The 12,482-nt window shown below is 42.4% G+C and overlaps 1 protein-coding gene across 1 annotated transcript in view; it reads right to left on the bottom strand.

The window, feature by feature from the left end:
• The window catches only part of kdm8 (lysine (K)-specific demethylase 8), a 73,891-nt gene that overhangs the window by 15,876 nt on the left and 45,533 nt on the right, over positions 1 to 12,482 (bottom strand). Inside the window, exons 3-7 of the mRNA XM_063058735.1 lie at positions 11,785 to 11,957; positions 10,833 to 10,965; positions 9,176 to 9,226; positions 3,232 to 3,381; positions 2,303 to 2,395 (exon numbers count right to left, since the gene is read on the bottom strand). Coding sequence (XP_062914805.1) covers positions 2,303 to 2,395; positions 3,232 to 3,381; positions 9,176 to 9,226; positions 10,833 to 10,965; positions 11,785 to 11,957 — 600 coding nt within the window. The remainder of the gene's footprint in view (positions 1 to 2,302; positions 2,396 to 3,231; positions 3,382 to 9,175; positions 9,227 to 10,832; positions 10,966 to 11,784; positions 11,958 to 12,482) is intronic.

Below are 12,482 nucleotides of genomic sequence, written 5' to 3'. Positions count from 1 at the left end.
TTTACAAGGATGTTGCCTGGATTGGGGAGCTTGCCTTATGAGAATAGGTTGAGTGAACTCGGCCTTTTCTCCTTGGAGCGACGGGGGATGAGAGGTGTTCAAGATAATGAAAGGCATTGATCGTGTGGATAGTCAGAGGCTTTTCCCCAAGGTTGAAATGGCTAGCACGGGAGGGCATATTTTTAAGGTGCTTGGAAGTAGGTACAGAGGAGATGCAGGGGTAAATCTATTTACGTAGAGAGTGGTGAGTGCATGGAATGGGCTGCTGGCAGCGGGGTGGAGGCAGGAAAAATAGGGACTTTTAAGAGACTTCTGGATGGCTACACGGAGCTTAGAGAAATAGAGGGCAATGGGTAAAGCCTAGGTAGTTCTAAGGTAGGGACATGTTCGGCACAACTTTGTGGGCCGAAGGGCCTGTATTGTGCTGTAGGTTTTGTATGTTTTCTATGTTTTAAGATTTGTAAAGGCAAGGACTAATTAAGGATAGTCAGCATTGCTCTGTGCATTGGAAATAGTGTCTCATGAATTTAATTGATTTTTTTTTAAGGTGACACAGAGGATTGGTGAGGGCAGGGTATTGAATACTGTCTATATGGAATTTAGCAAGGCCTTTGACATGGACCAGCACAGGAAGCTAATCTGAAAGATTACATTACGTGGGATCCAGGGTGAGCTAGCTAAATGGATACAAAGTTGGCTTGATGGAAAGTGTAAGAGGATGGCAGTGGAAGGTTGTTTCTCACATTGGATCAGTGGTATGTCACAGGGCCCACTGCTGTTTGTCATTGATATTGATAATTTGAATAATAATGTAGTGGATTAGTAAATTTGTGGATTACACCAAAACTGGTGATATAGTGGACAGTAAAGAGGATTATCTAAGATTATAATGGGATCTACTGTAGATCAGCTGCGGAAGAGGAGCAAAAAATGGTAGTGGAATTTAACTTGGGCTGCGAGGTGTGGCACTTTATTAATTTAAACCATGGCAGGGTTTACGTGGTAAATGGTAGGGCCTTAGAGAATGTTGTAGTACCTTTAACCTGTGGATAAAGGTACACAGTTGCCTGAAAGTGGAGACACAGGTAGAGAGGATGGTGAATTAGGCTTTTGACAAGATTCCATTCCAGGGATCTGAGTACAAGAGTTGGAATGTCACATAATAACTGCACAAGTCATTATTGAGTATTATGTGCAGTTATGGTCACCCAGCCAAAGGAAGAATGTCATTAAACTGACAGGTTTCAGGAATAAGTCACAAAGGTATTACCAGGACGAGAGGGCTTCGCTAAAAGGACAGGCTGAACAGCTGGGAATTTTCTTTAATCTCCATGAAAAGTAGAACGCTGATAGGTGAACTCATCGAGGCATATAAAATCATAAGCAGTATAGAAAACGTGAATGGTCACAGTCTTTAACCCAGGATGGGGAGTCTATCATTAAAGGACATAGATTTAAGATCAGAAGGAAAAGATTTAAGAGTGAAGATTTATAAGTGGTCTTTGAGCTAAATAATTATCACTCCAAATAAAAATTTCCATTTGTTCATTATATTCTGTCTCCATTCTGTAAAGAAGCTTCTTTTGTTTTTAGATCCACAAGAGACTGCAAATTCTGCTTGCAGGGGCAAAGAGATGGTCAACATTTTGAGGCCTGATGCAGGGAAGTCAACCCAAAAAGTCCTTTTGCCTCCAGAGATACTGCTTGATCCACTGGATCCTTCCAGCAGCTTACTTTACACTACATGAAGTTTTATATGTCCTCCTCTGAAAGATTAGACATAAAATATTTAATTTTATGTTTTTCACTTTTGCTTTTGTATTTCACTTAATTACAGGAGTTCTTAAAATCTGGTTTTATATTTCCTGCGAGCCAGACCTTTTTCCTTTCCCTTTCTTTATCAGTGTTTGGGTCCTCCTTTATCACACGTTCCCAGTTTTCAGACTTACTGGTTACTTTGGCATATTATAAGCCTTTCCATTTGATTTAATCTTATCCATAACGTATCCTTGTGTCCCCTTCTCAGTAACATTAGTGATTTCCAATGGGAAAATTCATTCACTAGTGGCAAGTAAATCAGCTGAGGGAAGGATTACAAATATGCCTCCTCGCCTTTCTATCCCTTATGTCATCCTATTGATTCCTTCTACTCTCTGCCCCCTTCCCTTTCCCAGCATCTCTCCTGGTCTCTCTACTCTCTATCCCTCAGATATTTACCCTACTTCCACTCATTTAATGACACTTCAATCTGTTCACCTCAAGCTAATTGCTTCTGAAGCCTCATCCCTGTTTTAGTTCTTACCTGGCTGGTGTTGTGCAGGAGCTTTGTTGGGTGGGGATACAGCTTTGGGCTTTGTTCTGGTGAATACAGGCGAATGTATTTTTGTCCCACCACCTATCAGAAACAAACATTGAGAATTCCTTACTCAGGTAAAGAAAAAAAAACTTACAATGAGCCATTTTCTCATATCTACTCCCAAATCTCTCCTTGCTCCTTACACAACAGGTAATTCTTGATGTGTTTGCCAACACACAGACACACATTGAAGTGCACAGTACAAATTTGTCACACAGGCAAAATTGCATGTGAAGAGAAAGTCCACAACAAATCTCTTATTTTAAAGGTCTCTCATCTATTCAGTGAGAATGAGATTCTAAGCACAGCATTCACCATCCCTTGGAAATTAGTTTCTAATCCTCTGCTTGTTTGGAAAGAACAAACCCTCATCAACAGTGCAGAGGACTAACCTCAGATGTTGGCTAAACTGTACACTCTTTGATCTTTCATTAGGATGGTTACCTTATAAAATGTTGATGAGCAGATACCTGCAACATATCTCGCCCGACTGAATTATCCACTTAACAGCTCATTATCCAAATTTCTCATTAACTGATGATACCTCGCCGCTGCCAAGATCTAATCTCAACTCCACATCACCCTCCTACTTCCCTCTTTCTTGAATATGTAAATATTTTAGTGATGACCCATCACCAAATCACTACTTCACATGGAGAAGATCATGCTCAGCCTGGCTCAGGTATTCCTTTAAATGATTCAGGGTTTTTCCTGTTTTTCTGAGCACTGCATACTGAACACAATTCCCAGATCTTCACTACGCGCTGATTCTGATTCCTGACTTGTCACCAATTTTCGGCCTTCCCCTGACTCTGCACCATTTGCCTTTCCCTTTCGCCGCCGGTTGAACATTTGCAGTTTGCTTCTGAACTAACCTGCGTCAGAAAGTTGTGCTGTGGATCCTGGTGCAGAGGAGAAATTGTTCCCCCTGGCCCAAACCAGGCATTTATGGTGATCTCGTCTTCATCTGTGTCACCTAGACAGCAGTAATCTGGTATTTGGATATCCTGTTTCAACTCTGGGATCTGCACAAAGGATATAACTGAATCACTCCCTTACAAGAAATACACTTAAGAAATGAAACATCCAATATGAGACGGGCAACTTGGCATTTGATCTTAGGGAATGAGGCAGGTCAGATGAAAACAGCATATTAGAGTCGCATATTTGTGGTAGTAAACATTATTTAGTTAGGACTTGCCATGGAAAAGGTCAAAGATAAAATAGGAGCAAAATTTAAAAATAGGGATAACGCCAACTTTTCTATGCTGAGGTGTCTGAAAAGTATTCCCACAGGAAAGTGATGATGTCAATGTTATAATGAAGACCAATGTGAAAAATATTGATAACACTAGTAAAGTATTAAGGGTTTAAACGTGGATTATTTGAATGTGGATAAATTCGCTGGTCCAAGATGAAATATATCTCAAGCAATTACAAAGGGGAGGCAATTGTAGAAATACTAAAAACTCCAAATTTTCAGTGCTCCCTAGCTTTGGGGACTCATGTGAGAGGATGTAAGACTACTATAGTATTGTTTAGAAAAGGTGAATGGGATTAACTAAGAAATTATTGGCCAGTTGATTTAGCTTTGATTACCAAATAATTGACTAACAATTGAATTTTTCAGCAGGTATTAAGATTGTTGAAAGCATTGTATTTATTGTGGTCTGCATAGTTTTTAACAAATCTTTTGTGATTCCACTTTGCAGATTGGTCAAAAATACAAAAGCCCAAGGAACAGCAGAAAATCATTTCCTGCCTCAGACAATTTTGGATTCAAAGGGCAATATGTGATGGCTATTGCTATGATTGAACGGCTGTTACCTCGAGGATTTCTACTGGGCTCCATGCTCATCCTTTGCTTTTTGCAATGTATATTAATTATACAGAATTAGTTATGATAATATTTTACAGATGGCACAAAAGTTAATGATTGATTGGCAGAGGAGGAACATTTCGCACTGTATGAAGGCATAAACAATCTGACCACTTGGGCAGAAAAGTGGACAAGTGAATTTAAGTTCAGTGAGTGGCAAGATACTGAGCAGTGTGCGAGAACAATGGAGCCTTCCAGTGAACATCTTCAGATTTTTAACAGCCAGCAAGACAAGTCAATAATTCGGACTGAAGAACATTTGCGATGCATCATTTCATTAGGTGTGCACAGAAGAACAGGGAGGTTATGTCAAAATTGTATTCATCTCTAGTTAAGACCATACTTGAGCAGTGCATAAGCCTCAGGTCACTACGTTACAAGACAGATGTGGCTGCAGTGCTGGGGGGATTTCCAAGGATGTTTCTCTGACTGCTAAGCTGCAGTCAAGAACATCTTTCCAGAGGGTGAGCCCTCATAAGGTTTCAGGCCCCGATGGTGCACCTGGCAGGGCAATGAAAACCTGTGCTAACCAACTGGCTACCGTGGTCAAGGACATCTTTAACCTCTCCTTGCTGCAGTTGGAGGTTCCCATCTGGTTCAAAAGGGCATCAATCCTACTGGTGCTGGAGAAGAGACAGGTACGGTGCCTCAACGATGATTGGCCAATTGTACTCACACCTACTGTGATGAAGTGCTTTCAGAAATTGGTCATGGCTAGAATTAACTCCTGTCTAAGCAAGGACCTGGACCTGCTGCATTTTGCCTATCACTACAATAAGTTTACAACAGATGCAATCTCACTGGTTCTCTACCCAGCCTTGGACAACCTAGACAACAGTAATAGCTACGTCAGGCTGCTGTTTATTGATTACAGCTCAACATTCAACACCATCACCCCTCAGTATTAATCAACAAGCTCCAAAGCCTCGGCCTCTGTACCTCCCTCTGCAACTGGATCCTTGACTTCCTTAGCGGGAAACCATAGTCAGTCTGGATTGTATATTGCATCTATTCCTTCCTCATATTCAAGACAAGCACACCTCAAGAATCTGTGCTTAGCTCATTGCTCTATTCTCTCTACACTCATGATTGTGTGGCTAAGCACAGCTCAAATGGCAACTATAAATTCGCAGATGACACAACTGTTGTCAACTAGCCAGCACTAGCATGGACATTAGCTTCCCCACCATTGAGGATATCTTCAACAGGTTACACCTCAAGGAAGTGGCATATGTCATTAAGGACCAACACCATTCTGGCCATGCTTCTATCAGGGAGGAGGTACAGATGTCTGAATACACACACTGAATGTTTTAGGAACAGCTTCTTCCTCTCCACCATCAGATTTCTGAACAGACCATAAACCTAATAACACAAAATACTCTGCAGATGCTGTGGTCAAAGCAACACGCACAACATGCTGGAGGAACTCAGCAGGTCGGGCAGCATCCGTGGAAACGAACAGTCAACGTTTCGGGCCGAGACTCTTCGTCAGGACTGAAGAGGGAGGGGGCAGGGACTCTATAAAGAAGGTGGGGGGAGGGTGGGAAGGAGAAGGCTGGTAGGTGCCAGGTGAAAAACCAGTAAGGGGAAAGATAAAGGGGTGGGGGAGGGGAAGCAGGGAGGGGATAGGCAGGAAAGGTAAAGAAGAAATAGGGGAAAACACAATGGGTAGTAGAAGGAGGCAGAACCATGAGGGAGGTGATAGGCAGCTGGAGGAAGGGGCAGAGTGAAACTAGGATGGGAGAAGGGAGGGGGAGGGAATTACCAGAAGTTGGAGAATTCAAAGTTCATGCCAAGGGGCTAGAGACTACCCAGACGGTATATGAGGTGTTGCTCCTCCAACCTGAGCTTAGCCTTATCATGGAAGTAGAGGAGGTCATGTATGCACATATCTGAATGGGAATATGAAGCAGAGTTGAAGTGGGTGGCAACTGGGAGATTCTGTCTGTTGTGGCGAACGGAGCAAAGGTGCTTAACGAAGTGGCCCCCAATCTGCGTTGGGTCTCACCTCACCGATGTAGAGGAGGCCGCACTGGGAGCACCGGATGCAATAGATGATCCCAACAGACTCACAAGTGAAGTGTTGCCTCACCTGGAAGGACTGTTTGGGGCCCTAAATAGTGGCAAGAGAGGAGGTGTAGGGACAGGTGTAACACTTACGCTTACAGGGATAAGTGCCAGGTGGGAGATCCGTGGGGAGGAACTTGTGGACCAGGGAGTTGCGGGGGGGAACGATCCCTGCGGAAAGCGGAGAGGGTTGGAGGGGGAAAGATGTGCTTAGTGGTGGGGTCCTGTTGAAGGTGGTGGAAGTTGCGGAGGATAATGTGCTGGATCCGGAGGCTGGTTGGGTGGTAGGTGAGGACAAGGGGAATTCTGTCCCTGTTGTGGTGACGGGAGGATGGCTTGAGGGCCAAAGTGCAGGAAATGGAGGAGCTACGGGTGAGGGCATCATTGATGACGGCAGAAGGGAAACCACGATTCTTAAAGAAAGAGGACATTTGAGATGTCCTGGAACGGAAAGCCTCATCCTGGGAGCAGAGGCGGTGGAGACGGAGGAACTGGGAATAGGGAATGGCATTTTTGCATCTGGCGAGGTGGGAAGAGGTATAGTCGAGGTAGTCATGAGAGTCAGTGGGCTTGTAGAAGATGTCCGTGGACAGTCTGTCTCCAGAAATGGAGACCGAGAGATCGAGAAAGGGGAGAGAAATGTCCGAGATAGACCAAGTTGAAGGTTGGATGGAAGTTAGAAGCAAAGTCGATGAAATTGACGAGCTCCGCATGGGTGCAGGAAACAACATCAATGTAGTTGTCAATGTAGCGAAGAAAAAGTTGGGGAGCAGTACCAGTATAGGTTTGGAGCACAGATTATTCCACATAACCAACGAAGAGGCAGGCATAGTTGCGGCCCATGTGAGTGCCCATAGCTACACCCTTGGTCTGAAGAAAGTGGGAAGAGCCAAAAGAGAAGTTATTAAGTCTGAGTGCCAGTTCTGCCAACCGGAGGAGGATGGTGGTGGTGGGGAACTGGTGAGGTCTATTGTCCAGAAAGTAGCAAAGGGCTTTGAGGCCTTCTTGATGGGGAATGGAAGTGTACAAGGATTGGACATCCATTGTGAAAATGAAGCGGTTGGGACTGGGGAACTGGAAGTTATTGAAGAGGTGGAGGGCATGGGATGCAGTACCAGTATAGGTTTGGAGCATAGACTGTTCCACATAACCAACGAACAATACCAGTATAGGTTTAAACCTAATAACATTACCTCACTTTTTGCTCTCTTTCTGCACTACTGTAACATGCTCTAGGGTTTCACTGCTGTGTAACATGCTGTAAGGTTTCACTGATAACGTAATGGTTTCTCTGTGGCTGCAATGTTTGGGTTATGACTAGAGATAACAGGGTTTGGAATGATGTTGTTCTTTCTTGTGAGCTGGAAGACAGATTTTCGCGGTCTTTTGCCGGGGAGAGATGAGGAGACAAGACGCGAATGGAGAGAGTTGGTAGACCGCCGGATGGGGTGGACTTGGAGCGAGGGTCCGAAGGGCAGCGACGATTGGAGGAGGTCGATGGTGGACGATCGTCTTATCAGTGAGCTCCAACATTACACAACAGACTGTTTCAGAAGATTGGGCCCTTTTTTTCCCTCTTTTTTCTCGTTTCTTCACTAACCATATAGTCAAAGTAAGAATTGTAAAGCTTAATCGTTTAATCGCATATTGTGTACTGTTTGTTATTTCGTGGTACTGATTTGTAACAGGGGACACATTGCGCAGCATCCCCCCAAACGATATTTCTTAAGTTTGGCCGGGCCGGGGGCTATCACCCCCTATATTCAGCCGCTAGCCGAAGTAAGAGTTACACTACTTTATTTCTTATTGTAATTCTGTAATTTATAGTAATGTTTTTAATGCATTGCACTGTTCTGCTGCCACAAGTTTCACGACATAAGTCAATGATAATAAACCTCATTCTGATTCTGAGTTATGGGGGATAAGTAGATAATCTATTGAGTGGTCAGAGAGCCTAGTACCCAAAGAACACAGAAGCTGATGGTGGTCAGGGATTAGCCCGTAGAAGTTCTTCCATATTAAGAAAACTATACAAGATTGCTCATTTATGGCTGGTCAACACATTGTGTGCAAGGGGCAGGGAGGGAAGTAGATGAAGTCAGTGTGCAGGCTTGCAGCTGGAGGATGACAGAGACTCGGCTGAAGTTTTCAATGACTTTGACTTTTAATAAGTAAAGAATATTTTATGTGTTTTTTTCTGATTATAATCAAATCAAATATACAGGATTGTGCAAAATTAGAGGTGTGTGGTAGATAACTGACCAAAGACCACTAAGCAACGGTAATTACCTGTCAAATATAAAAAGTAAATATAAATCAAATCATATATATCTGACTTGATTTAAATTATTGAGCTCACTTAGCAATTACCAACATTCATTACAGAAGGAATTCATTTGATTGCTGATTCATTAACAACAGAAATCTATTTTTATTGATTAGTGAGCATGAAGAGAAAATTGACATTTATTGATATTTACTGATAAAAGTTGTAAATGCTGTCATTATTTAAAGAGTGTCTACTTGCTGTAGGTTCCAAGTGGTGGACTAAATAGGCTGGAACACGTGAAGGTGGTTTGTCCAGTTAAGACCAAAGTGGACGTCAAGTTGTTTCTAAGGCCTGCTTCAATATGTGTGACCTGAACCGTCTCAATGGTGAAGTTTGCTGGTGCAGATTTGTAGTGTATAGATAAAGGATGGATGATAAGACAGATCCTCAATCTAAGCCCCTGTATTTCAGAAACCAACTCAAAGCGATGCAGCAAACTTGTAAAAATGCAATGGAGCATGATGCATCAGACATAACAAAAAGCCACTGAGCTGGTCTGTCTGCTTATCACTGTAGAGCAGATGAAGAGATAGCACCTTACCTGCTCAAACAGCTGATGTTGAGCTAAATATCCTATGGGGTTCCCTTCCTCCTGCAGAAAGTACCAAAAAAATCAGCGATTAATATCAACTATGGATTTATTTAGCACCTTCAATACTCAAAACAATTAAAGGCACCAAGACAAATAATTAAAGTATTGTTGAGCACCATACAGTATGATACTAAGCCACTCAAGCAGAGATTAGGGTAAATGACCAAAAACTTTGTCAAACTGATGGGTTTTACCTAGAGGGAAATGCAGATGGATGGAGAGGTCTTGGAAAGTAATCTGAGACCTAGGCAGCTGCCAACTGGGGAAAGAGATTAAAGGAGGGAATGAATATATTAGGATTAGAATAGCGTAGGCAAATCAGAGGGTACAGGATTACAACAGATAAAGATAGGGAGTAGGAGGTCTATGGAAAGATTGCCAAAGATGCAAATTTACTATACACAAACAAGCACAAAAGGAATGGGCTTTAAAACTAAGTTCGGTCTAGGGTATGTGGAGCAGCATTTTTGATGAGCTTGTTTATGATGAAGACTACCCAGCAATCCACAGAAATTTGTCAAATCTAGACTGAGGAAATGAAGGCTGCCACTACAGATGAAGTGAGAGCTGGAGTCGGACAACTGAATAGGGACCAAAGTGTAATGCTCACAGGAGATATTAAGTCCAAAATTCGACTCAAGTACAACGGTAGGGTTGTAAGTAGATTAGTTCAGCTTCAGATAGTTGGTAGGGAGTGGAGTGGAACTTTTTATTTCAAAAAGGCATTAAGGGAGTCAAGAGATATGGGCTTAGTGCATAAAAGTGAGGCTAAGGCAAAAGATCAGCTGTGATCTCATTGAATGACAGAGAAGGCATAAAGAACTGGAAGACCTACTCTTGCTTCTATTCCTTGGTTACAGTTCTTTGCTATTAGAACGGCAGCGTCAAACAAACAGCAGAGAAGGAGAGGATGTAAAGGATAAGGTGCAAAGGTAAGAAGCATAGCTAAGACCAGAAGTGAAGAATTGTAGCCCGAGAGACAGTGAAAGAGTAGTTCAGTAATAATTTCTGCAGCATAGAACTGTCTAGTACCATTACTGGTGTCTGATGATTCAGGAAAGAAGCTCTCAAGCTGCCCTTTGAAATCTCCCAATGGTGTCCTGTCAAGTCATGAGTTAATCAAGAACACTGTGCTTGCTCTATTAAGGATGTTCCACAATGGTTGCTGTCTGCAGCCTGGAGCTACAATTTATCTCAGTAAAGTTTGGACCTTATTTTCAATGATGATTGAAATCTTTAGGTGTGTTTCTGATGCTGGTAAATATCAGGTTATGAACATGTATCATAACGCAAATTGATCAGTTCAATTTCACAGTTTTATTGGGAAATAATCACTAACACATAAGACTCAGTTACGGATTACCTAGCAATAAAAACAATCAATGCTACATGATCTCATCTATGGGCAGTTATGTCAGTTTGTAGCAAACAAATACAGGAGTCCACAACTTCTGAACTCTTTCCGAGGACAGCCCATTTTTGCACAAGAAGCGATCATTTCCAGGTGTAGAATAAATGATTGGTGACATACACCATTTACTGGATTTGAAAATAAATTATATTGAGAATTCAGTGGATGGAATAAATGCTGATGCCAAGAACGAACCTGATGCAATATATACTTGTCAATGAATTCACCCACAGTCATCAGAGTCTGGGACCATTCGTCATCTGTGTAGCGGGAGCCCAGTTCTACGGGGACAGTGCGACAGCCTGCAATCTCATGGATATATTCCACGCTGTAGAGAATACATAAATTAATTTGTAAAACTCAGGAGCACTTGCTTTAGAAATAATATGAAGCAGTTACTATATCAACTTCAATACCCAGGATCATTTAACAGGGTTCATTACCTATAGAGCAAGTACAAAGATAGATAAAGAGTACAACTCCTTTAACATCATCATTTTAAACACTGCCAAGAGAGGTACAGCATGATTTAGATACAGAGTACATCTCTGTTACTACAGTCTTGTTAGTTGTGCAACAGGAAATAGTTGCATCCATTTGAAGTAACACAGGAACCTTTATTTGGTCTGAGAGGTGGGACAGCTATTTTCACTGAAACCCCGAGTCAAGCAGATCATTTTGGTCCTGAAAGTCATGTTCAATATCTAACACAAGGTGCCAGGTAGCCTCTGTTTCACTGACTGTGAACCCAGTAACTGAGCAATCTAGTCCAAGATCAGGGGAGTACGGCTCATTGCACTGTTGTTTTACTTGGATTGCAAGGGCCTGAATACGGATGGCAGAAGTAAAATGACTGGGCTGCTTTCACCATGATGCATGGCATCATTACAGCATAAGATTACTGCAGATAGGGTAATTATTGTTCATTAATCAAACTCCCACCCAGACAGGCTCACAATGGCACAGAGCACATAACTTACTGAAAAATGTCTTTTATATCTTAATACTGGTACCGAATACTATATTCTTGTAATAAAAATCACAGATTACTCATCAGAATTCACAAGCAGAACGAACATACTGTGCATTTATCCAACGTCTAGTGGATGGAAAAAGACACTGCCAATAACAGTCACACTGTACCTACCTCCATTTGCTGTCCCTTACAGCAGGCCAATGATCTACAATGCCCTGCAGTATGACAGGTTTATGGGGAACGAGATACTGAGCTCTGAAATGTTCCAGTGAAGGACAATGGATCCTTGGAACTTCCATTCCAGCTTGGATCTCCTTTATGCAAGGAACAGCAACCTGCAGCCTCTGGAATTACAACATCAGATAAATGTTTCACTCCCAGTATTCAGGCCTTTACCTCTTCCACCTAAACCTTCCCAGCTTCTTACTTCATTTCCCCTCCCCCAACAACCCACCTTTCGCCTCACCTGGTCTCACCTATTCCCGCTAGCTGTATTCCTCCCCCTCCCCTACCTTCTTATTCTGGCTTCTTCCCCCTTCCTTTCCAGTACTGAAGGGTTGTGGCCCGAAATGTCTACCTCTCCACAGATTCCCCTCCATAGATGCTGCCTGAGGCTTGAGTTCCTCCGGCATTTTGTATGTGTTGCTTTGGATTTCCAGCATTTGCAGAATTACTTATATGAATGTTTCACAGAAGTTGCAACCTGTTATTGCATAATTAAATATCTCAGGGTTCTTCACTCAAATTCTTCCTTGTTTATCCAAACTAAGCTAACAAGTGGTTAAGATTACAATGCACTCTGGATTTCTTGCCCCACAGATGTGCAACAAACGGAAAGAAAAGGTTTATCTGGTTTGCCTTCTACCAGC

Source organism: Mobula hypostoma, chromosome 9, assembly GCF_963921235.1.
Source record: "Mobula hypostoma chromosome 9, sMobHyp1.1, whole genome shotgun sequence".
Classification (NCBI taxonomy): Eukaryota; Metazoa; Chordata; class Chondrichthyes; order Myliobatiformes; family Myliobatidae; genus Mobula; species Mobula hypostoma.
Note: the sequence above shows the minus strand (reverse complement) of the source record. Positions and strands in the feature narration are given on the sequence as shown.